This window comes from Schistocerca cancellata, chromosome 4 (genome assembly GCF_023864275.1).
Source record: "Schistocerca cancellata isolate TAMUIC-IGC-003103 chromosome 4, iqSchCanc2.1, whole genome shotgun sequence".
In the NCBI taxonomy this organism is placed as follows: Eukaryota; Metazoa; Arthropoda; class Insecta; order Orthoptera; family Acrididae; genus Schistocerca; species Schistocerca cancellata.
In genome coordinates this window covers 598,151,902-598,179,327 of record NC_064629.1, presented here as the reverse complement: position 1 = coordinate 598,179,327, position 27,426 = coordinate 598,151,902, and the positions used below count along the sequence as shown (strand labels likewise).

At 42.0% G+C, this 27,426-nt stretch overlaps 1 protein-coding gene across 1 annotated transcript in view; it reads left to right on the top strand.

Annotated features, from left to right (window-relative positions):
- The first annotated feature begins 13,666 nt into the window (after positions 1-13,666).
- Positions 13,667-27,426, top strand: part of LOC126185216 (congested-like trachea protein) — a 161,714-nt gene continuing 147,954 nt past the window's right edge. The window contains exon 1 of the mRNA XM_049928098.1: positions 13,667-13,903. Within this exon, the coding sequence (XP_049784055.1) occupies positions 13,805-13,903 (99 nt within the window). The 5' untranslated portion in view covers positions 13,667-13,804. The remainder of the gene's footprint in view (positions 13,904-27,426) is intronic.

Below are 27,426 nucleotides of genomic sequence, written 5' to 3'. Positions count from 1 at the left end.
ATGAAGTACCTGATATTATACTTTTCAGTGTGGGTTTTGGGATGCTGATTTCCTTGGGGTATTCTCTCACATTTGGTTCCTTATCAAGGCATCATATGTGATCTTATAATTCCACGAAAATATGCACTTGCAATAGACTGAACAGTTGAAACTAGCCAATAGATTGGAATGAAACACTTTGATCTGCGAAAGTGGAAATGAAATACGATCACAAAACTGAAATTGTTAACATGTTATTTTAACCTTCCATGATTATGAGAATGTATTCTAGTACACTTGGTAGCGGCTAGTCAGAAAAATCTGCTTTGTTTTCATTTTATATGAGAATTGTACAAGAAGTAAAAACGACGTGAGTGCCGAAGTCGTGTCTGTAATGAAAATTTTTGCTGCTCCATCAGCGGTAGAGTCAATATCTGTCTGCACGAAATAGCTGCCTTAAAAAAGAAATAATAGACGTGTTTGAATTCATGATTAGATAAAGAAAACACGTCAGAAATTGATGCAGAGTACATGATATGTTATTTTTCTCATCTGAGAATGTCCAGAACAGTTCACATTTCATCTAAATAGAATTAATAATGCAATAAGGAAGAAAGATAACCTAATGTGAGAAGCATTGTCGCCAGAACTGTAACTGCAGCTCACATTTGGGTTTCTTGGCAAGTGGAGATTCATTTTCATCTCTGCAGCATCTATATAGTGTTCCAAAAATCAATAAGAGCGAAATTTTCCCAATTTTTTGTGATGCCATCTAAATGACACTGCGTGTATACATGAAGGTAAAGCATAAGACTATTTAATTAGCTTTTATTATTATGAAAGAGCAAAACACACATACATACAGAATTTCAGTAGAGACTACCACTAAAACTTATTTTAGCGTGGCGTTACAAGACGATCGCTTGAGACTGTGACAGTCCTTGTTCACTGTCCTGTATTTCTTCACGAGTAACGAACAGTCCTGAGTGGTTAAATTCTTTCTTTTGGCATTTGGTCAAGAAACGCTTCTGTTTAGCGGTAATTAACGACTGAATTTTTCCATGAGTTGAATTTCATACTCTTCTGGTGGCTTCTGCATTTGCACCAAAATACTCTTGCCAAAGCTGGCAATTTCATGACTCTCTTCGGGCTGTTCTGTGATTAAAGTTAGAGCGTTAACAGCATTTTCAAGATTCTGAAAAAGGTTTTTGCTACTCTTGTATTTCGCTCTCTGTTTTGGTGCTTACTGTGAGCTGCTGCTCCAAGATTAAACACTGTCACTTGGTGTGGGCAACTATGCTTCTCTTACTGTGTCCTCCGATGCCAGTACATTTGCTTCTTCCCCATCTTCTTTATCTTCATTATGAAAGGGACAAAGTTAAAACCATTATCAGTACATTCACTATCCTCCAGGTGGCATTTATCGTCGTCGGATCCAAATCGAAGCCGTCTTTCTAGGTGTATTAATTTTTTTCTCGGTAGTGTATGATTGTTACATCTTCAGCTTAATTGTATTTGATCATAGAACTTTTAGAGTGTTTAGAATGTTCATTATAAGCCGTTCAGTACATTGTAATACAATTGGCCTTGTCAAAGTTAATGCAGTTAATGGAACACTTTATGAATAAACAAAAGTACGATAAGTACAGTAAAAAGACAGTTTCTGATACATTTGTGAACACCTGTGTATGGTTACTGGTATACTTCTTTACACTCTCTCTCTCTCTCTCTCTTTCTCTCTCTCTCTGTCTCCCCCCTCTCTCCTCTCAAGCAGACACACACACACACACACACACACACACACACACACACACATACACACACACACACACACACACACACACACACACATACTGAGGTGACGGAAATCATGGGATAGCAATATGCACATGCACAGATGGAGGTAGTGTCACGTACACAAGCTACAAAAGAGAAATGCAGGGTCGGAATTTTCATTTCTACTCAGGTGCTTCATGTGAAAAGGTTTCCGATGTGATTATGGCCGCACGACAGGAATTAACAGACTTTGAACGCAGAATAGTAGTTGGAGGTTGATGCATGGGACATTCAATTTCTGAAATCGTTAGGGAATGCAATATTCCATGATCCACAGTGTCAAGTGTGTGCCAAGAACACCACACTGGAGACATTGCCTCTCACCACGGAAAACAGAGTGGCACACGGCCTCCACGTATCGTCTGAGAGCAGTGGCGTTTGCGTAGATTTGTCAGAGCAGACAGACAAGGGTAACACTGGGTGAAATAACCGCAGAAATCAATGTGGTAAGTACGACGAACGTATCTCTTAGACAGTGCGGCGAAGGTCGGCGGTAATTGTCTATGGCAACAGACGACTGACGCGAGTGCATTTGCTAACGGCACGACATTTCCTGCACCGCCTCTCCTAGGCTCGTGACAACATCGGTTGCACCCTAGAAGGCTGGAAAACCGGGACCTGGTCAAATGAATCCAGATTTCAGTTGCCAAGAGGTGATGGTAGGCTTCGAGTGTGGCGCAGACCCCATGAAGTACCCATGTCTTCAGGAAACAAACATCAGGCTTTAAAATCTCCACACAATCATGATTTACAGATTTGTTTAAATCCAAAACTGTATATGTAGAGAAAACTATAATACGGCTAAAAAACCAAAATCCTGCATGGTGGTATGGCATACCTATGAAAACAATTACATCAGCTGGCATGATAGTAGCCCACCTTCTTTGCTCATTAAATAATAAATCAATTTAAGAAGGCCACATTCCAGGTGCCCTAAAGCGTTCAGAGTTAAAATCTTTGTTTAAAGAGGAGAGGGTATGGGGAGCCAACACACAATCTGTGTTCTTCTTATTTTTTTCAAAAATATTTGAAAAGTCGTGGTAAAGCAAATTAAAAATGTATGCAAACATCAAACTTAATTTCAGATAATCAATATGGCATTCAGAAAGGAAACAGCACAATAGAGGCAATTAATATTTTTGTGAAAAAAATCATTTCCTCCTTAGACAAGTCAACAGAAGTTGCAGGCTTATTCTGCGACCTCAAAAAAGCATTTGAATGTGTAAACCATCACTTGATCTGTATAAAGTGGGAAGATACAGGATAAGGGGCTGTACTTTAGAGTAGTTTAGTACCAGCTCACAAACAGAAAACAAAGGGTAGTTGTATCATCAAGCAAGGGAAATTCCTTCCCTGAATGGATGATAATTTCACAAGCCGTTCCACAATGTTCAATTCTGGGTTCAATTTTGTTTCTACTTCATGTACACGCCTTTCCCCTAAACGTAAAATTACACTCAGTTTTGTCCTCTGACGATACTTCTGCCATTGTCGATAGAAATGAATCGGAACAAATTTCTTGAACTGTCGCAAATCTACTAGACAATTTAGAAAACTGGTTCCAACTAAATCGATTGAAACTGAATATTGGAAACACACATTTACTGCAGCTGAAATTCTAACGTAAATGAAAACCACATTAATCGTAGAAACCAAGTACTGAAAGAAGCAGTCTGTGTAAAATTTTGGAAATGCACTTGGACCAAAATCTATCCCAAGTTTCACACATAAAGTACTTATCAAATAAAGTACACAGCCTGACCATTGCATCAAAGATTCTGTCATATTCAATTAGCATGGAGATGAGAAAAGAAGTTCACCACAACTATTTTGAATTGGTTATAATGAATGTCATTAATTTTTGATGTAACACAAGCAAAATGATTAGAATATTAAAAATACAATAATCGATTGTTAGAAACATGTGTAATGCAAAAGCGAAAGAATTCAGTTGCCCACTGTCAAGATATTTAAAAATATTAAGTGGCCCCTGTTTGTACATTTATGAACTGATTATTTTTATGTATAGCAACCAAAATTGTTCCCCTTGTTCCTAGCACAGGTATTTATGTTTAAACATAAACACTAGTGCTAAGAACGAGGGGAATTCAATGTTTGCAACTCATAGATTAAATCCACACCCACAAACCCCAGAATACATGGGCATTTACAACATTCTAAAAAAGAAACAAATCCACAGCATGGAGCTAAGGCAACTGAAACAAAAGATACAAAAGTTGTTAGTACAGAAATGCTATTATTCCTTACAAATATTTATAAATGATAATGTGAAAATCTGACCAAGAAAGCAAATGCTTCACACATTGTGTTAATTAAGCTTTCCTGTTTTATGCAAACTAAACGACTGTAATAATAATGTCTTTATACTGACTTTATTGTTATTGTAATACATATGAATTTTAATTGCGTTGTTGACAAGCCCCCTGTACATTAAATCTATGTTTTAACTTTATATGTTATGGAAAATAAAAATTCTGATTCTGCTACCCATTATCATCAGGCAAAGATGATTGGTAGGAAACTCACTGAAACATTGCAAAAAGACAATGCCAGCTCTTCGTTGATCCTATAAGAAGATTTTATAATTGGAGTATACTGAGAACACCAACAAACACATATATTTTTTTTACAGTACTTCACACATTCACTTTCTTGTGTAGCACTAAGCAATTCTCTATTTTCTTTCAGCTTGGTTTCCCTAAAATATTTACTTGTAATCAGTTCTCAGTTAGAATTAGAATTATTTCGATTTCAATGTACAGTTATACCAACAACATGATGGACTCCCTATGGGCAATCCATTAGCAAGTGTCATATCCGATATTTTCATAAATTCAATAGAAGAAAATTTTTTTAAAAAATTTTCAGCTTCAGCATTAGGTATTTTATTTTATTGCTGATACACTGATGACATTTTGATTATTTATAAAGGCCCTGAATCTGGTACTGACCACCTGTTAAAAATCTTCAATGAACTGCACGAAAAAATTACTTTCACATGTGAGTGCAAAAATGAACATCGTCATTTAAACTACTTGGATTTAACATTAACGATAACTGACGATAGAATATCCTTTAACATTTTTCCCAAGACCCATATACAGACCAGATTGTACCAGCCTCTTCAACGCATCCTGAAGCTCATAATAAAGACTTTTTTCACTCAGCCATCCATAGAGCTGTTTCCACAGCACTGTCTGTCGAAAATCTTGCAACTGAGATAAATCTTTTAAAAACCATTGCAGTTCATAACGAATATAAGCCGACTATAGTAGATAAAATCTCCAGAAATTACTACTCTCAGCACTCTTTTTAATAATGAAGTTGACGAAAAGAAAAACTATTTTTCCATTCCATATATAGGGCCAGTGTCTTACAGGATTCATCGATTACTCACGAACAAATATAAGTGCAATGTACCCTTTTCTACTAACGACAGCTTGCATAGCAACCTTATACATAATTTAAAATCGGAATGGCCTCCTCTCCAGAATTCAGGAATCTATAAAATCAGTTGTGACACATGTAAAGCCTATTACATAGGCCAAACAAGTTGTGCTTTCTCTGCTAGATGCAAGGAGCATCTTTTAGGGAAAAATGGTTCTAACATTCATAACTCAACCTTTGCTGACCACCTGTTGATCACAGGCCACAAACCTATGGAAATTCATGACAAGGAATTTTGTGCTGTGAAAGAAAAGGTTTTAGATTATACATTTTGGATGAGTTATAGATCTTCAAGCATCTTTCTCTAAATGATGGTCTCATATTAAACGAACAACTGCAGATGCATAATAAAAATTTTTTCAATGGCTTAAAGATGTCTGATAGCTAATGTTGGTTATCCACTTCCCTGATAGGCTCTTAAATACTGGTTTCCTCTCCCTTGCATTTATGATTTACATCCTGTTAATTTGTCAATCACTATTACATTAATTTCGTATAGATGTTGTTAAACCTTTGTAAATACTGCTACTAGATGGTGGGAACTGTATCATGTCCACATAGTCATTTGCTACTGCCCGCTCGCACAGTGCTGTTACTCTCTCGTGTCCTATACCACTGTAGTCCCCTTAGTGGCATATTTATATATTGTTTTAAAATTTTGACTATACCTGTTATGTATTCAAGTGGAAAATGTTTCAATTGTGGTTTTAATGTTTTGACTAAATCGATGTCTGTCAAATTTCGTGTTAACCACATGTGAGTATTATTATGTAATTTAATTTTTTTAAATTAAGTGTTTGTTCTAATGCCTTCCTACTATTAATGTACCTTCCTTGTTAGGTAAGGTAACAGTTTGATCTAAAGAAGGCGCCCCTAGTTGGCATTGAGAACTAGTTAAAGAATTTTAAATTATATTTTCAACTGGTTGGCGTGAATTTTGTGACATTGTAATTAATTACGGTTGCTGACCACTGCCATATTCAAAACATTAACATTTAGTTTCTTATTTATCTATAACCACATTGTGAAATTTTTATGTATCACATATGCTTTTTTATTATGTAAGTTCTTTTATTCATGTGTACTTTGATAGTGTATGTAAGTATGATTCTTAACATGTTAATCATACTCCATAGAATCTCTTGTACATTACTCATGACTACCCTGAGTGTGTGCAAATGCTTTAAGGGGCTCCGGAAAGGCTCAAAATCATGAAAAGTTCAATTTTTACTTTTTTGCGTTTTCTGAATCTGCAGACTATTACCTTTTAATAGATATATAATTTATTCAATTCCGAAGACTACAACTATTTTTAAATTTTTTTTGAAATGTGTTCTACATGGGCGTGACCCACTGTGGCGCTGTTAAACTGCTGTCAAATGGTGTTATTACTAACATCCGTGTTCATCAGGTACATTTTAGTGATGTGAGATAAAGTATGTGTTGTGGATAACCTGTGATGGTTCAATATATATCGCTGGTGTGATTGTCGATTGTTTCATGTTTATTTACTCTGTCGTTATCTCGATAATATTCGTAATTAATTCTGTTTCTTGAGACTCTGTTTTGTTGAAGTGTAATAATGAGTAAAAGTAAAGTTGCTGCTGCGACTTTCAATGATGGCAACATTGTAAGGTGCAAGGTACTTAGAAATATGGGAATGAAGATAGGTTCTAATATGGTACGAGCGATGCTTGGTTTAGACAAGGAACGCCTTCGGGCTGCAGACAGGGCTGTAAAGAGTCTAGAAATACAAGCAAGAGTAAACAGGAGGAGGAACAAGAGGAAGCTGGAGGAGGAGTTTGCAGAGGATGAAGATAATCCATCCTATGGACATGGAATGCACTAAAAAGTTAATCCAATCTTTGTCGCTCGATTCCCAAAACTTTTATTTTCTCATATTAATTACATGTTTTCTAAGGATCTTCCAAACATATTTGTTTCAAACTTTCAGTAAATGTTACACGGTACCTTCTGCATAATTTAACACGGCCTTTTTCCAAAAAACTGTATATTTTTGAATATATAAATAAAAAATTGCAAAAAAATGTTGTGAATTTTCATTGCAATTGAAAAAAATCATCTTTAATAACTGAACTAAAATTTTGTAAAATCCCTGTGTTAAGTTGTAGCCCATATTCCAATAAGTAATCTGTAAAAAGTTCAACTTCCTACCTCAAATACTTTGTGAGGAAAGATGTAATTTATAAGCGTTATTTTAACATTGCAAGTATAGGGTGTTCCGGAGCCCCTTAAGATGGATGAATAAATAAATAAATAAATACTGTCTGCAACTGTGAAGAGAACAATGCTAAATGTGCCATTGTAATTATGGAATGCCGAAACACTTTTTGGTGGACAGTTTATCACAACATGTTTCCCATCTACTGCACTAAAGAATGGGATATTCCATTGAATCTGAAAGCTCCTCATTGTGTTCTTCTATTCTATTCAGTATGAGGTACCTGTAAATTAATTAGGTTTACTTATCAAACACTATAGTTCATTCGAATGATACCAAATGGCATCAAGTGGTAGTAATGAAATACTTAGGTGTAAACAAAACTCAACAAAGTATGGAAAAGTGTTTAATTTGTGACATTGAAAACTAGTTAAAGAATTTTAAATTCTATTTGCAACCAGTTGGCTGGAAATTTGTGTCATTCAAACTGACTGTTGTTAAGTTATTTATTAAGTTCCATATAATAAAAGAATAGAGGGTATACACAAAAACTTCCCAATATACTTAATCGTAAAATTTGAGATGAACATAATTTAGGTACTTGCACATTCATTATATACATAAGACAGGATACCACAAGGAACAAAAGAAGATAGAAATATGGTATAAATAAACAGTGTTATGAGTTAATTAGTAAATCAGGTCTACTTGTAAAAAGTTTTCATATTCTTCAAGACTGTAAAAAGCTTTCTCTGTTGGGCATTCTTGGGTTTTATTTTTAAAGATATTAAGAGAGGCATTGTCTACCTGCACAGATAATGTGTTGAAAAGCTTTGTTCCTACATTTTCATAACTGCCTTGTGTTTTTTAAGTAGAGTTGTAGGTTTGTCTGTCTTTAATACTTGATGAGTATTATGATTATGAATGGACTACCTAATATAGTAACGGTTAAGGTTTTCTTTTATGCACAAAAGGCAGCTGTATGTCAGAAGAAGTGGAAGAGTCATTATCTGTAATTCTTTGAAATAAATTTTGCATAATATATTATTTTTGGTAACCTCATAGGTGCTCCAGATGGGTTACTTCTGCCAAATAAAAATTATCCAGGTCGCTGGAGAATTACCCTATCGAATAATGCCATAGCTTAGATTGCAATAAACAAAGGCATAATAGAGTTAATCACCAGTTTTTCAGAAACAGGTCTGCGTAATTTTTTTGGTAGATGGATTATTCGTGAAAACTTTCAAGATATATAGTCTATATGATTCTAAACCTGATTCACTTACATTGATACAGCTGAATCAAAAAGGGCATGAGATGATGGTATTTTTCAAATAGTACTCAAAAATTGGCAAAACAATCGAGAACTCTCGGCCTGCCAGAAGATGCAGATTTAGATGACACGTTTCCATCAACACAATATTTAATGAATCGTTTTTCAAAGCATGGTCCACCGAGTTTCAGGGAAAGAATTTAAATTGCAGACTGTAGAGTGCTTGACATGTTTTGGAAAATGTGCTTGGAATTCTGGTTTCCAAATTTCACTTGCATGAAAAATCAATACTATTTCAGTTGCAAATATTTGACAAAATTGTCTAAGCTACATGTGCTATTTATAGCCGTCAGAGAAAAATAGCTCCCCACCAACATGTACAGCCTCAGCTGATAGACCACAGTAATGGACTTCACCAGCTATGAACACAAAGTAGTACAAATGTAGGATGGCTGAAAGATGCAAACTTGTAATCTGGCAGCAATAATTATTCAATGCAAGTCGCATTACGAAGAGAAATGTTTGGAGATTTTTGTCCAGAAGATGCATCTTTACCATGGCAACATTTCTAAATTCAAACATATGTACAAAAATTTTTGGATATGAAGTACTGCTGTGACTTTTAAATAAATGGAGACTGAGTAAAGAATTCACCGTGCCTGGTTTGTGTATTATTTCTCCTTTGAATAAAGAATTCAATGTGCCAGATTTGTGTAGCCTTTCTCTTGTACGCAGTTTTCCTTAATATGTTTCTAGCAAGGATTTTAATCTAGTGTACAAGGGCTGTTACATGTTATTGTTGTGGTCTTCAGTCGAAAGACTGGTTTGATACAGCTCTCCATGCTACTCTATCCTGTGCAAGCCTCTTCATCTGTAGGTAACTACTGCAACTTATATTCGTCTGAACCTGCTTAGTGTATTAATCTCTTGTTCTCCCTCTACGATTTTTGCCCCCAACACTTCCCTCCAGTACGAAACTAGTGATCCCTTGATGCCTAAGAATGTATCCTACTAATCGATACCTTGTGCTACTCAGGTTGTACCACAAACTTCTCTTCTCCCCAATTCTGTTCAGTACCTTCTCATTAGTTACATGAGCTACCCATTTAACCTTCAACATTCTGCTATAGCACCACATTTCAAAAGCTTCTATTCTCTACTTGTCTAAACAGTTTATTGTCCATGTTTAACTTTCATACAAATACTTTCGTAAAGGACTCTCTGCCACCTAAATCTATACATGATATTAACAAATTCTCTTCTTCAGAAGCGATTTTCTTGCCATCGCCAGTCTACATTTTATATCCTCCCTGCTTCTACCATCATCCGTTATTCAGCTTCTCAAATAGCAAAACTCGTCTACTACTTTAAGTATCTCATTGCCTTATCTAATTCCCTCAGTATCACTTGATTTAACTCAACCACATTCCGTTATCTTTGTTTTGCTTTAGTTGATGTCCATCTTATATCCTCCTTTAAAGACTCTGTCCATTCTGTTCAACTGCTCTTCCAAGTCCTTTGCTGTCTCTGACAAAATTGAAACGTCATCAGCAAACCTCAAACTTTTTATTTCTTCTGCCTAGACTTTAATTCCTACTCCAGTATTTTTCTTTGATATCCTTTACTACTTGTTCAATATACAGATTGAATAACATTGTTTATAGGCTACAGGCATGTTCACTCGCTTTTCAACCACTGCCTCCCTTTCACGCCCCTTGACTCTTATAACTGCCATTAATAGCGTTTCGTGCCCTGTATTTTATCCCTGTCACCCTTAGAATTTGAAAGAGAATATGCCAGCAAACATTGTCAAAAGCTTTCTCTAAGTCAGGAAATTCTAGAAACACAGTTTTGCTTTTCCTTACCCTATCTTCTATGAGGAGTCGTAGGGTCAGTATTGCCTCACGTGTTCTTACATTTCTCCAGAAACCATACTGATTTTCTCCGCAGTTGGCTTTTACCAGTTTTTCTAATTTTTGTGTGAAAGATTCTTGTTAGTATTTTGCAACCGTTACTTATTAACAGTTCAGTCATTTTCACACCTGTCAGCATCTGCTTCCTGTGCAACTGGAATTATTAAGTTCTTCTGGAAGTCTAGGGGTCTTTCGCTCATCTCATACGTGTTGCTCACCAGATGGTAGAGCAGGGCTTCACAACATACGTGCTCGCGGAGCAAGCTGTGAGCAGCCAGGCGCGAGCACGGAGCAGCGCGAGCACGCTACCCCCACTGCCGGACCAGAGCGGAGAGTGGGGAGAGTCACGTGGGGCACACTACAGCTGCCACCAGTCAATGTAAATCCGCGGCCACCTGCAGGGATATCACTCACGAATTATTACTGCGACAAATGAAACAAATAAAGGAGAATGCGCACATGCCACATCATTTTATTAGCTTAGTGTATGCCTCTACATTCGTATTAATTTGTGAACTGTTACACAATAAAAGGTGTCACTGAAGTGTGGGATTCTCGGTTATCTTGTACTTTTTGCCCTTTACAATTGGGTCTATGTTTGGAGTAATTGTTCTTGTGCACTGTAGGCGCAGCGTGCAGTTTAAATTTCGATTAGACAGTGCGTTTCTCAGGTGCGTCTTGTTACATTTCATTCCAGAGAACAGTTGTTCACAAACATACGTGGAAGCGAACATTGATATTATTGTAGCCACCAGTTTGTGCAAACGAGGAAATCTATCCTGAGGGTAGTGTCTGCAGAACTCCAAAATGTTTTTCTTGTTCTGAAATTTGTCTCTGTATTCTCTGTCACACTGCAGGTCAATAATTTCTAGTTGCAGCTCAGGACGAATCTCTTCAATATTCGCTGAATATGGAGAGGACAACAGATCAGAATCACTGTCTAGTGCTGTCAGATCTTGAAAGCGTTGATCAAATTCTTCCTTAAGGGCAACTAAACTATGTGAATAACATTCACAGTCTTTGTGAACATCTTGCATGGATGATAATTTAGGAAAATGAGCTAGAATTCCTGTTTCCAGCTGACTCACCCAAAGTGTCAATTTCATTTTAAAAGCCTGTATTCGATCTATGAAATGAGTAATTAGCAGATCCTTACCTTGTAGTGAAATGTTCAAAGCATTCAGATGGCTGGTTAAATCTGCTAGGAACGCGAGATCACATTTCCATGAAGGCTCTTTCAATTCAGGAGCACACATGTTATTTATTTCCATGAACATATTTATATCATCTAATAGGGAAAAAAATCGATTTAATAATTCGCCACGACTAAGCCAGCGGACCTCGCTGTAATAAGCCAGACTACCATACTGGCTTTCTACATCCTCAAGAAAGCTTTTAAATTGCCTGTGTTGTAGCCCATGCTTCCTTATATAATTGGTTGTACAAACAACAACACTCATCACATTTTTTAGAGTGATACTCTTTGCACATAAGTTTTCCTGGTGGATCACACAGTGAACGCCCCTTATTTCATTCGGCATGGTCAGTTTTTTCATTTTCTCCTTCAACAGCGCAATGAAACCTGATTTGTTCCCTGTCATCGCTGGTGCACCGTCTGTAGACACTGAAACTAAAGAATTCCACGACAATCCTATATTTTCTACACTTTCTTCAACACTACTTAAAATATCACCTCCGGTTGTAGTGTTCTTCATGGCTACCACATCGAGGAGCTCCTCCCTCACCTGAAGATCTCTATTAACACTTCTAATAAATATGGCAAGCTGCGCTGTTCCAGTGATATCAACACTTTCGTCCAGAGCTAGAGAATACGCCATAAAATCCTTACAGATATTTGCAAGCTGGCTCTGGACGTCGTCTGCCATGTCCTGTAGGCGACGCATAATGGTCATGTTATATAATGGCACAATCCGAAACTGTTCAACTTGAGATGGACACAAATGTTCCGCTGCAACGACCAAACATTCTTTTATTAAATCGCCATCAGTGGAGGGGCGCAGGGATTTTGCTAAAAGCAAAGCAATTTTGTAACTCACTCTGAGATCTGCTTCAGTTGATTTTTCTTCGTCGTCCAGATCTTCTTCGGATAGCTTCCTTTTAAGTTTAGTAACTTCCTGTATACGATCTGGTCCATCACATTTTCCACTTCCGTGGTCTTTCGCGTGGTAAGACATATAATGTCACTGCAAATTAAATTTCCTAAAAGAATTCAGCGTTTTGTGACGTACTAAACATTTTGCAACACCATCTTTTACTGTAAACAGATACAATTCCTCCCAATGGGGGTTGAACTGCGAAAGCATGGTTGGGGTTACACAACGGTGACTTGACATGATTCTTAACCTGCGAAGTGACTGTTAGAGCTGATCCTAGTACTTTAAACGTGACACAGTCGGCGCGAATTCAATAGGCACGCTGCGGCCCTGTTCAAACGTGCGCGCGCATTTCCCCTCCCTCCCTACTCGGCGACCACCCTGCTCACGAGCACGTGCCTGAGCAGACGCGAGTACTCGCGCTCAAAACCGGCCAGTTGTTAAGCCCTGTGGTAGAGTTTTGTCATGGCTGGCTCTTCCAAGGCTATAAGTACCTCCAACAGAATGTTGTCTGCTCCCAGGGCCTTGTTTCGACTTAAGTCTTTCAGTGCTTTGTCAAATTCTTCATTCAGTACACATCTAGCTTCTCGTCTTCGTCTACATCCTCTTCCATTTCCACAATATTTCCCACAATATTTCTCACAAGTGCATCTTCCTTGTACAGAATCTGTATGCGTGAGAGTTTTCATGGGCTATAGTTGCGCGGCATGAAGCCAGCAAGTTAACTGGTTTTAATTATTTTGACTTTCAGGCCAGCTGGCGTTACAGTGAGCCAATAGGGTGTATCCACACGCCATCTGACTGGTCGTTGTTGTGGTGGAGGGATAAATGTGCAAGTTTTCGTTGCCTGTGGTTGAATTGGTCTATCTATACTCTTTCGTCAAAGTAGTGGAATATCTGCCTGTCAATGATTGTGAGTTGTTGGTGAACTGTGAAGTGTGTGGCAGGAGCCGCTAGGGTTGGTGGTGGTAGTGTGTACAGTACAAATATAAGAACTCTGGGTTGAGCAGTAAAAGCAGTTCATTTTGATCCAGCCAAGATGGGGAAGAACAAAGTTAGCCCAGTTAAATACTTCGTTTGTGGTGGTTTTGGTGGCGTATGTACTGTTGTAGTGGGCCACCCTCTGGATACTATAAAGGTTGGTGTTGCATGAACTAGGAAATTTAGTGAATGTGATGGATGTAATTGTTACGTTGTGGAGTAACATTTCGTTGCAGAGAATGTAGGAGACGTACGCTGTGTTGTACACTTCCATTATTGTGCTTACGTGAATCGTGTTGACATATTGTTTCTCGTTACTGTTGTGTTCCTTTTGAATTTCAGCCAAACGGTGTGTGAAAATTTGCTATTTTCTCACTCTACGGCAAGAACTTACGCAAGAGGTTACGTCAGACCTGGTGCACATCCGAAATTAGGACTTCGTGTTGCTGAATAGTAGAATGGCGAAACTGAACTTTGATCCCTCTTTAATCATTGCTCTTGTGATATTTATGGAGACTGCTGAGTTGTTATGATGTTTAGAAGAAGATTAAATATTTAATGTTCTAAGCAGTGGCACGCATTTGCCCGACTGTGCCATATTTTAAAAAAAAATATTTTGGTTAAATCTGTATGGGTGTTTACTGGTGTTCGTTTCTTCATTAAGTGTAGATAGATAAATGTTCCATTTCCGATGAAAACTGAGGAACTTGTGATGGAAAAACGCGTATATACAGTGAAATAAGTTGCTACAAAATAACGGAAATTAGATCAAATCCTATAAACGTTTTAGTTATGTTGTCAGAATGTATTATTTCAGAAATAGATTTTTATGTATCGTAGTGTATGGGCAGCTTCAGCTAACCAAGGTGCTTTAGTTTCGCTGTACCTTCTGCTTTCTCATGACTCGGAGCAGTACGATATTAAGTTTGTTTTGTCATTTATAGATTGAGTAGTAATGTGTGATTTAAGAGTTTTGTGGCGTAAACTAGTATTCACTTATGCTCCAGAAAGCCCCAAGTCATTTTTAATGATCACCCTCTGTCAAAAATAGAACAGAATTATGCTTGGTGAAATCCAAATGATATGCTGCCGTAGGTAGGACCACGATTAAATGATCTTCAAGAGTGTCAATGGTAATGCCCTTCGTAGTGCTCTCTATTCTGGAATTAATAAAATTGAGGCAACTGAACCTACAGTTATCAAATTGGTCTGACACCATAATGATTAGATTAGATTCAGTTTTTGTTCCATAGACCCAAAAATGTGGAATATGTCAGAAAGTATAACATAAAAAACATAAAACATTTGAATATAATACTTACTGTTCTATCATTTGTTAAGAAACTGTTAAAATAGAGAACTGCATTACAGTAAACTGGAATGGCTAATATTTACAGAATAAATGCACTGTCAGAATGAAACATTGTTATGCACTTTTAATAAATTTGTTGTACACAAAATACTAATCTTGACCGGTGTGACCAAAAAGTGCTTTCAAAACTGAAATCTAACAGACACTTTAACTTCAGCTAGTCTAACAGTCCTTGTTAAAATGTTCGTCTATAGAATGGGAGGAGTTGCCTATCAAGTTTTTCAAACTCTGTTTTAACTGTGCTTTATCTGAAACCAAGTTTTATCAGTTACTGGCAATTTATTGAAAATGTGAGTTCCTTAACATTGGACCCCTTTTTGGACAGAGGGAAGGGAATTCGGGTGTTTATGTAGATTGTTCTTATTCCTAGTAATGATACTATGTATTGAACTATTGGTTGGAAACAGAGATATATTTCTTGCAACAAATTTCATGAAGGAATAAATATACTCTGAAGCTGTGGTTAGAATATAAAGTTTCTTGAACAGGTTTCTACATGATGATCTTGAATTTACACCACAAAGGATTCTTATTGCATACTTTTACACACTAAAAACTTTTGCTACATTTGAGGTACCCAGAAGATGAGCCCTTATGACACAATAAAATGAAAGTAAGCAAATTATGCAAGTTTTTTTGTATTTGTGTCTCTTACATCTGGCAACATTCTCACAGAAGATAGACTTGTTTAGGCGCTTCAGCAATGCCCTTCCCAACTGAATTTATTATCGAGTTGTAAATCCAGAAATTTTAATTGTCAACGTTTTTGATCTGCAGGTCTTCATATGTCATATACACGCTGGAAGGAATGGTGTTATGTCATGTGATGTGTGCAGACGAAAAGAACACAGAAAACGCAATATTTCCTTGCATGCGTATTATCTTTCAGTATGTTGGTTGTAATGACACACTTACGTGTAGTGTTGTCAGATGTCTGGGTTCAGTAGAAAGGTGGTAGTTTGTTGAGAGTTTGCGAAGTGGTATTGAGGACTTCATTTAATGCTTGATTTATATGTGTACAATGGAAATTATGTGATTGTAAAGTTATTAGCATAATTTTGTCATTGAGCATTTGAAATGACTAGCTGTTTTGTGGTTGCTAGTGAGGGAGGGTCAGAAGTTTATTGCATAGGTCTGTGCCACAGCCTTCTTGGCTTGTAGTAGGATAGCTCTTCTGAGGTGGGCCACTTCTGTTTGTTGACGAGTGATGTTAGTGGGCAGGTATGTGCCGTTCACTGTCAGATTTCATTGGTTGACGTGTGAGTAAGACTGTTCATGTTCTTGTTGTTTTTCTTAAAAATCAGAAAAGCACTAAGAGTATGTCATTGTATACCATACACTAGGAGGCAGGAAGTGTGTGTAGGTGAACTTCAGGATGATCCGGGGTGTTACTATCTGCTGAGGTCTCACATTAGACAGATAACGAACTACACAGAAACTGGAAAAATTGGGGTGTCGAGTCTTTTGCCATATCCAATAAGTGCGAAAGGATAAAGAAAGTGGGTACTGGAGCCTTTGTTTTGGCTTTGTGGTGCTGTGTTACTTGAAAGGGCCAAAATAATGGTTTACTTCTGTGATTTAAAGCCTTACTTTTCAGTCCCCATCATCTGTGGTGCTTTAAATGTTTCCATTTTGGCACTTGTCGGCACATTCCAGTAGTACTTCCATATGCTCCCCATTCCCTGAACTATCCCATATTAAGACTAGAAAAAAGATACATGTACGGGGAAGCCCTTGACTGCCTTTCGTATTCTCAGCCAGATCAAAAATATGAACACCATCCTGTTCAAATGATTTTGGCAAACATGGTTACTAGGCCTCTGTCTGTAACAAAGGTTTAGTCATCTGCTTTTCCTCTCTATGTCGGGTAATAGGGTCTGCCTGAATCTGAATTTGTCTGTGATGAGGAACCTCATTTCCGTGCCCCCTGCTGGCAGAGACTGATACTTCTCTTGCATCCTGCAGTGGAAGGTCACCTTCTGCCGAATGTCTTCGGCAGGCAAACACTGACTTGTGGCCCAACATCAGCCACTGTCCGTGGAAAGACAGGATGTGGGCTGCATGACAGCCTGTTCATCATCCCTTCCTGATGGACAACTAAATAAACCCCAACCACAGTTAAAACTGCATAATGATAAAAAAAGGTAAAAAAAGAAAGAGGACAAAAAAGTGATAGTGGAGCTGGTAGTCTCTGTGGCAACAAATCCCTCACCACTACTAATTTTGAAATTATTAATGTTAAAATGGTTTCTACTCCACGTGTGGTGCTGAAACGTGACCCACCTTCCTGCCTTCATCCCAACACCCATGGGTACCACTACAGCCGTTATCTAGTGGAGCTGTAATGGTTATTTTCACTGCCTAACAGAACTTGGTCATATACTTCCATTTTATTTGGCAACACGTATAGCCCTTCAGGAAACTTGATTCCCTGAAATGTGTAACACCCTCTGTTTATCCTATGTAATCACCTTACATATTTTATAGAGAGTTGGCTCTGAAAGAGCATATGGTGATGTCTGCACATTGGTGCTTTCGGACACTTTGAGTGGCAATTTTCCACTCAGTACAGCATTGCAGGCTGTTCGTACAGACAACTATTAATTTTACTGTCTGTGATGTCTTTCTCCCTCCAGAAAGGGAGCTGACATCAGCAGACAGTTTATCTGATCAATCATCTACCATCCTCTTTTCTACTCCTGGGCAATTTTATTGCTTTCAACCCTTTTGGGGTCTTGATAAAACATCTGAGGACTCTAATGGAACAATCACGGGCTTTGACTTATGTTTACTGGACAGTGGCACAAAAACCGATTTTAGTGCAGAACGTGGAACATATACTGCCATATGTGGTCTGTTGATGTGAAGGCCCAACATCCTCCCTTCAATGCAAAGCAGAGTGCATGACTATCTCTGGGAGAGTGATCATTTCTTAATTGTCATGACCTATCCACACTGTTAACCAAATCAGGATCCCCAAAGATAGGCCAATCAAGGAATCTGATAGGCAAATTTTCAGTTCCACCCTACCATCCAAGGCTATGCACATTGCCTTAAAAAGGCTTGTCCGTTGTCACAACACAAGTACCATAATTCCTGTCAGCAACTACTCCAATTGCAAATTGTCTCGAGATAGGAAGAACTTTATTATGCATGATAATATACAGTTACATCTCCTTGAACTTCAATATATTTTGATAAACGACCATCAATCTTGCACCATATATTAACTCTCTCATTTGCATTAATTCTTCTTCTGTTCCTTGTATACAATGAGAAAGGCTTGTCTGTTGTCACAACACAAGTACCATAATTCCTGTCAGCAACAACTCCAATTGCAAATGTTCTATAACAGATAAGGTCTCTGTCATAGTAAGCCTCCAATCCTGCTAGAGGCTTTTCACTACCCCTTACTACAGCAATAGTCATCCACGAATTCCCTGGTACTACTTCATTTGTTGTACAAGAGAAATTAATCTTACAGCCAACAAAGGTTATTGGCCCACTGAGTATCTCCTGTTGAGACACTGGGTTTGGTGTCTCATCAAAGCTGATAAGTCTTGTACACTGGAAGTCTTGAACGTCTATATCCTCTTCTCCTCCTGTACGGCATGGCTGTGTGCTGCGTGCGGCTGCCTCGAGTCGACTGAGCATGCAGCTGCCTCTACACAGCGAGCACCAGCGCGCGTTATCAGGGAACTTCCGGTTGCGCAATCTTGATTTTCCAGCAACACGGTGCTAGTAATACTATGCACCGTGTTGCCCGGCTGCCTCGCTCAGCGGCTAAGTCCCACTCAAGGTCACGCGCCCAGCGCTGCCCAGCAGTGTACACTAAATGCACACAGCCATAAGGCCTCCTGTGGGTCTGTGTTAGAATAGCTGTGAGGTATTCCTGCCTGTCGTAAGAGGTGACTAAAAGGAGTCTCACACGTTTCGGCCTTTGTGATGGTCCCCTGTAGGGTTTGACCTCCATTTTTCAAAATTTTCCCAAAGAGCGAGCCAACTGGGGAAGGGCGCATTACATGGTGCATAGTGTCCATCATGCGCCAAGATCTCTTGCATCCTTTGTTGACGTGGATCTGCACTTCCACTCACTCTCCAGCTGTTGGGCAAGGTCACCCTCCTGGGTGTGTTTTCCTCCATCCTCTGTGCAGTATTGCTTTCTGCACTGTCGACAATAATGGACTTCTTAGCTCATTTGTGCCTGATACCCAGCACTGTAGCCAGTCCATTGTAGTGAAGCCACCATGTACCCTGTTGGTTGTAGCCTCCTGGCCACACAGGTGGCCTTTGCGGTGGCTGGGTGACGCCCGTGGGGAGAGCCCCTGGTTGGAGTTGGTGCCATCAAGCGTAGTATGTCATCTCTTGCTGGTGGTCAGACAGCAGCAGTCTCTAAGCGGTTGAGGTATAACTTCAATGCTAAGAGATACGACGCCAAATTGTCGCCCCCCCCACCCCCTCATGGCCACACCATGGGAGGAACGCCAGGCTAAGGATGGCAGTGAAGCTTATTTGTCCTGGTATCTTGTATGTAAGAGAGTTGATGGGGAATCCTTCATGTCCATGAAGCCTCAGTTTTTTGTAGAACATTTGGAGGAGGAGGTGGAGGGCTTGTCCAAAATGTGGTCAGGGTCAGTCTTTATCAAACCAGCATCCTCTACCCAGTCACGGGCACTACACGCCTGTGACAACCTGGAGGATGTTTCTGTTTCCATGATGCTGCATGAAAGCTTAAATATGGTCCAGGGTATCATATTTCACAGGGACCATCTTTTGCAGTCTGACAATGAGCTGCATGCCAATTTAGAGCAGCGATATGTCCATTTCGTCCAACGTATCCCCTGGGGTCCGAGGGACAATCAGGTTTCCACTGGTGCCATCATCTTGGTCTTCGAGGGTGACACATTACCTGAGAAGGTCAAAGTGATGGTCTACCACTGTGATGTAAAGCCATATATCCCTCCCCTGATGTGGAGCTGTAAGTGCTGGAAGTTCGGCCATATGTCTTCCCACTGTACTTCCAGTGTCACCTGTCGGGATTGCGGACATCCTTCACATCCCATTACTCCCTGTGCACCGCCTCACATCTGTGTCAACAGTGGAGAGCACCATTTGCCTTGCTCGCCAGACTGCGGGAGTCTCCAGAAAGAAAGAAAAATAATGGAACATAAGACCCTTGAACAACTAACCTACACTGAGGCTAAGTGAAAATATGAGAGGCTACTACATCCTGTGCGTATGATGTCAACCTACACCGCCGGCACGACAACAGTTCTACCATGTTCTGTTCCGCCACGTACAGTTGGCTCCACCTGACCCCTTGATGGTGGGGGCACTTCCCTCCCTGTTGCTCCTGCACAACCTACTTCTGCCCATCAGCCTCACCAACTTTCTTTGTAAGCTGCTGGAACATACGGTGTGTCAGCGGTTGGGTTGGGTCCTGGAGTCAGGTGGCCTATTGGATCCATGTCAGGGCGGCTTCCGCCAGGGTCGCTCTAACACTAATAATCTTTTGTCCCTCGAGTCTGCCATCTGAACAGCCTTTTCCAGACGCCAACATCTGGTTGCTGTCTTTTTTTATTTCTGTAAAGCATAAGACATGTTCTGGCAACATCATATCCAAAACTACATGTCGCTCTGTACTTTCCAAGTTCTTGCATCCCATAGTTCCCCCAGTATTCAGGAGAATGGCATTCCGCAGGGTTCTGTATTGAGTGTGTGTCTATTTTTAGTGGCTGTAGGGCCATCGGTCTCACTTTATCTGGATGTGGATGACTAATGTATTTCGTACTGCTCCTCCAGTACTTGTGTTGCTGAGTGGCACCTACAGGGAGCCATTCACAAGGTGCAGTCATAGGCTCTAGCCCACAGCTTCCAATTTTCAGCCACGAAGTCGTGTGTCGTGAATTTCTGTCGGTGATGCACCATTCATCCAGAACCAGAGCTTTACCTTAATGACAATCCACTCACTGTAGTGGAGACATATCATTGGTTTTCGGCACCTGATTCACTTGGCTACCTCACTTTCATCAGCTTAAGTGGAAGTGCTGGCAGCACCTTAATGCCCTCTGCTGCCTGAGCAACACCAACTGGGGTGCGGATCGCTCTACGCTGCTGCAGCTCTACAGGGCCCTAGTTCAATTCCGCCTTGACTATGGGAGTCTGGTTTACGGCTCGGCGGCACCCTCAATGTTGCATTTACTTGATCCAGTTTTATCCCTTTATACCCCAAATCAACCAACCATGTGGAAATTCCAGGGAATGAACTGGCTGATAGTTTGGGTAGAGAGGCAGATACTTACCCCATTCCTTTCATGATCCCAGGTGCAGATATGCGGATACATATCAAATCTATTTTCCCAGCATTGGAATGACATCTGGTGTGCTACTGCTCTCAGTAATAAACTCCGCACAATAAAGGAGACAACTGCAGTTTGACCCTCAGGGGGCTCAGCATTTAGTTGCTGGGTATAGACTTGGCGACCCCGGGGTCCCTGAGCTGGGGACTGGGAAGAGCCACCAGTCTTCAATACCCTAAGCTCTGAGTGTGCTTCAACGACCACCGTAAGGCGCGACGGTGGAACGTTGTACGGTACAGAGCTCGGGGATCTTGGCTTAACTGCCTGGGTCGTGAGGATGAGGATGGTATAAACCTCTATTAAAAAAACAACCCTCAATCTCAAGATGTGCTGCACGCCGAGGAGACTCATGGCTGTTGAGGTAGAACAGATGCTAGCAGGCGACCTCTGGGGAACCTGCCGCCCCCGGTTGTATTAGGCTTACCCAGGGAAGCGGGGCTCTGTCTGGGTGGACATTACTTTCCCTAGCTGCTCGTGAGACCACCATGAAAAGAAATATTAGTGCGCAAGCACAACTCTAAGAAAGGAAAGTTCAATGGTTTCAAGTATGACCCCCAATCGTTCCCTTCCCTGCCCACACCAGGGGAGGAACGGCGGTCTAAATTACCTGGTGAGACGTATTCTCTTCAATTTCTGGTTTGAAGCCGAACATGTGGGGACTCATTTCTGACCACAAAGCCTCAGTTTTTTCTTGAAAATTTAGAGGACAAGTTTGGAGAAGTTGAGGGCATGTCTAAAATGAGGTCTGGAGCAGTCCTCATGCAGACAGCATTCCCAGCACAGTCATGGGCATTTCTTGCTTGTGACAAGCTCGGTGATGTTGGAGCCTCCATTACGCCTCATAAGAGCTTCAATATAATTCAGGGACTTAGTTTTCATGTTGACCTGTTGTTGCAGTCTGACGACGAGCTCCGTGCAAATCTGGAACGTCACGGTGTCCACTTTGTATGTCGTGTCTTCAGGGGACCTAAAGATAGTAGGGTCACCACCGGTGCCTTCATCTTGGCTTTTGAGTGTGACACCCTGCCCGAGAAAGTCAAGGTGATGATATATCGATGTGATGTTAAGCCTTACGTCCCTCCTCCCATGTGCTGCTGGAGGTTTGGGCATATGTCAGAGATGTGACGCCAACCCTACCTGTCGGGATTGTGGACGTGCCTCCCACCCCAACGTCCCATGTTCGCCGCCCCCTGTTTGTGTCAACTGCGGACAGAAACATTCACCTTGCTCGTCAGACTGCGCAGTTTATCAAAATGAATGGAAGATAGTGGAGTATAAGACCTTGGACAGGCTCACTTACACAGAGGCTAAACGCAAGTACAATAGACTTTCACACTGTGCGCATTTCATCGACATATGCTGCAGCAGCTTTGATGTTGCCATCCCTGGCGATGAGTCCCCAAGCTCGGCTGCTTTTTGTGGGCCCTCCAGCCCAGACGTCTATTCCTGCCCCCCCGCCCCCCCCCTGGTAGTTGGGGAACACCCTCTTCCGTTGCTCCCCTGTTTTCACCATCGGTAGTAACAACCCCTCCTTCTTTGGGGACTTCAGTCCCCACCTCTGCGCTGGAGAAGTGCCCGCCTCCTTCGGCTCCCCTCACGCGGAAGGGATCATTTGGTGCCCTCCCTTCCATGGTTGCTGCCCCTCCAGATGTCAGCCAGTGGCTGAGAAAGCCACCACCTCAGGGCCGTAGGGCTTCCAGGTCTTCCTTGGTCCATGAGACTGGGTTGGAAAAGCCCACCCAGCCTGATAAACTGGACGACAAATGGGACCCTACCAAAAAGAAGAAAAAGCAAAAGGAGAAGGACAGAGAGAGACAGAAAAGGAGTTCACCACTGCACCTGAAGATGTGGAGCATCTAGGGTCCAATCAGGAGCTAGATGTTGCTCAACCCGCGGCTCCTATGGAAGTTGATCAGGCTACTTTGCAATCAGTGGCAGTGAGCGCTTCTAAGGCGTGACCTATTACCCCCCTCCCCCCCCCCCCCCCACCCCCCGCCCAGCCCAGGTTCTTTTATGTCTTAACAGTCGGGTACCATTATCCTTCAATGGAATTGCCGTGGTTTTTTCCGCCACCTTGATGAGTTTGAAACAGCTGTTGTGCCGCCCCCTGCCACTTGGATGGCCATACAGGAAACCTGGTTTCCTGTTCGGTGGACCCCCTCCCTCTTTGGCTACCGGCGTTACTATAAGAGCCACGTAGAATACGAAAGGGTGTCTGGTGGTGTCTGTGTTTATGTTCTTGCCACTGTTCCTAGTGATCCAGTGCCACTTCACATGGCTCTCGAGGCTGTGGCTGTTAGAATCTGGGCAGGAATGGAGCTTACCATCTGTTCCCTCTACCTTCCCCCGGATGAGGTTGTCCCTCTTGCTGACCTAGCTGCCTTGTTCGCCCAGCTCCCTCCCCTCCCGCCATTCCTCCTTTGGGGGGACTTAAATGCCCACCACCCTTTATGGGGTGGGGCCCAGATCTCGGGCCAGGTTAGGAACGTTGAGGCTCTCTTGGAACAGCAGGACATTTGCCTTCCTAACACTGGTGCTCCCACATATTTTAGCTTGACTCATGGCACATACTCGGCATTGACCTCTCTCTTAGTATCCCAGGTCTTCTTCCATACCTCAGTTGGAGGGTCCACGATGACCTCTGTGGTAGCGACACTTTCCTATCCTGGTTTCTCTTCTTCAATCCCAACCCCCTGATCAGCTGCCACGATGGTCTCTTCGTGGAGCTGATTGGACAGCCTACACCTCAGCTACTGTGGCCATTGCTCCGCTTCCTGGTGACATTGATTTGGCAGTGGACACGGTCACTATGGCCATAATTTTCTGCTGCCGAGGCAACTGTCACCTGTTCTTAAAGTACCCTAAGGCATAAGTCAGTCCCTTGGTGGACACCAGAGATCGCAGAAGGTATCTGGGACCGCTGGCGAGCCCTGCAATGACACGTTGGCAGGATAGCATTACCATCCCAGTGCTGAAACCTGGTGCAGATCTGCTGGTGGTTGATAGCTATCGCCCTATCAACCTTACCAATGTTATGTGCAAACTCCTGGAATGGATGGCGAGTCGGCGGCTCATGTGGATCCTCGAAGCTCGGGGCCTCCTGGCCTAGCAACAAGGGGTCTTCCGTCATGGCCACTCAGCGATCGACAATTTAGTCTTGCTAGAGTCGGCTATTCGTACAGCTTTTACTCAGTGAGAACATCTAGTTGCTGTTTTCTTTGATCTTCGGAAGGCGTACGATACCACCTGGCGCCATCATATCCTTGCTGCGCTGCACGAATAGGGCTTATGGGGGGTCCACTTCCGATTTTTCTACGGAATTTTTTCTCCAATCGCTCCTTTCGGGTTAGAGTTGGCACTTATTTTAGCTCTGCTGATATTCAGGAGAATGGTGTCTTGCAGGGCTCGGTTCTCAGTGTTCCCCTCTTTTCGGTGGCGATTAATGGTCTTGCGGCTGTGATGGACTCATCGGTCTGTTCCTCTCTATATGCCGATGACTTTTGTCTTTATTACAGTTCCCCAAGCATCAGTGTCGATGAACGGCGGCTGCAGGGAGCTATCCGTAAGGCACATTTTTGGGCATCCAGCCATGGTTTTCAGTTCTCAACCTCTAAGACCCGAGTGATGCATTTCTGTCTTTGTTGAACGGTCCACCTCCATCCAGAGCTCTACCTTGCCAATGAACTCCTTCGTATTGAGGAGACGCATCGCTTTCTTAGCATGCTGTTTAATGCTCATCTCACTTGGACACCTCATCTTTGCGAGCTTAAACTAAGGTGCTGGCGGCACCTCAACATCCTTCGCTGCCTCAGCCACACCGTTTGGGGGGCTGCACGAACAACCCTCCTACAGCTCTATAAGGCCTTAGTCCAGTCCTGTCCCGACTACGGGAGCATGGTGTATGACTCAGCAGCACCTTCAACGTTGCAGATTCTCGACCCGATTCTCCATTGTGGCATCAGACTGGCGACAGATGCCTTCCCCACTAGTCTGGTGACTAACCTTCTTGTAGAAGCTGGAATCCCTCCCTTAAGATTCCGCCGGCAACAGTTGCTTGAGTCATACATCGCCCGTGTCCTTGCCTCGCCCGACCACCCAAACCGCAGGCTCCTTTTTCCATCTTCTGCACTCCCCTCCCCATGATGGCAGCCTAGGTCGGGTCTCCCGATCGCGGTCCGCGTTCGTTCCCGTCTCTCGTCACTCGAGTCCTTTCCCTTTCCTCCATCCTTCCGGCCCTCTTCTTCTACTCCTCCTTGGTCCTATCCTCACTTGTGGCTTTGCTTGGACTTGTCCTGCGACTCAAAGTCCTCCGTTGCACCTGCCAGTCTTCAACAATTCGTGGCTCTTCTTGCCTCGTTTCACGATGCAGATGTAGTCTACACCAATGGTTCTGTGGGCGATGGATGGCACTGGGTTGGCTTTCATCCATGGCGACTATGTTGAGCAGCATTCCCTGCCTTGTGGGAGCAGTGTTTTTACTGCGGAGCTGTTTGCTCTTTATCGTGCACTCCCTCACCTTTCCTCCTGCCCTGGGGAGTCATTTATCATATGCAGTGACTCCCTGAGTGGATTGCAAGCACTCAATGTTTTCCTCGGGATCCTTTGGTGCGCGTTATTCAAGATGCTGTTTTTGCTCTCGCCGGGTGTGGTCGTTCAGCAATGTTTGTGTGGACTTCGGGCCACATCGGCGTTCCAGGAAACGAACGTGTAGATCGGTTGGCCGAGCAGGCCACGACTTCGCCACCCCTGGAGTTTGGTCATGTGGAAAGAGCCCTCCGGTCAGCCCTACATCGCAAGGTCCGCGATGTCTGGAGCTCTGAATGGTCTGTCTTGAACATGCCAAATAAGCTCCGCATGGTAAAGTAGTCCACGGCCTTATGGAACTCATCCTTGAGGAGCACGCGTAGGGACTCAATTGTTCTCTGCTGTCTCCGAATTGGACATACACAGTTGACCCACAGCTATCTCCTTCGCCATGAGAACCCACCCAATTGTCACTGTGATGCAGGGCTGGCAGTGGTCCATCTTCTGATGGACTGCCCCCTTTTAGCCCCCTTGTGGCAGTCCTTTAATTTACCAGCTGCACTTCCTTTAATTCTAGGTGACAGTGCCACTATAGCTGACTCAGTTTTACGTTTTATCCGTGCAGCTGGGTTTAATCACTCACTCTAGTGTGGGTGCTCTCGCATGATTTCTCAGGCTACACCTACTCCAGCGACTTTTAATTGTGACTTAGATACCAAAATAGTGTCTTTTATGGTAACAAGTTGTGTTGGTACCTCTATCAACACTTTCCAGCTGGAGGTTCTTCATTTGTAGTTGAGTGGTTGACCTTTTACCTGATCCATCAACCACTGTAGTCTGTTTTACTCTAGTCAACTATTTGCTCTGCTCCTTTGAAGTGTCCTCTATTTTGTGTTATTGCGGTGTTCATTTTAGCTCTGTACTCCTTGGTGTTCCCTCCCTCTGGGTGCAGAGGTTACACTTTTACTGTATAGGCCTTTTGCAAGTATGTCTGTTTGGAACAAGGGACTGATGACCTCGATGATTAGCCCCCATCAAACCCCAAAACAAACCAACCAACCAACCAACCAACTGAAGTTTGGCACTCTTCCTTCCTCTCCACTTGGAAAGGATCCACTGTCTTATCCTGTCTACACATCGGTCATACTAGTCTCACCGATTGTTTTCTCTTGCGTAATGAGCTGCCCCCACAATGTGGCTGTTTAGCCAGACTGATAGTATCCCATGTATTGGTGGAATGTCCCCTTCTTGTGGCCCTTCACACTAAGTATAGCCTTCCAGATTCCCATACCAGCAGGAGATTCACAGATCGTTGAACTGGTCCTCATTTTCCTATGTGAAACTGGTTTTTATTTTCAGTAATAAGGCTTTGCTCTGCTTCTGGAGCAGGGGCAGGGTGGTTGTGGTTGGGGCATATCTCCGTAT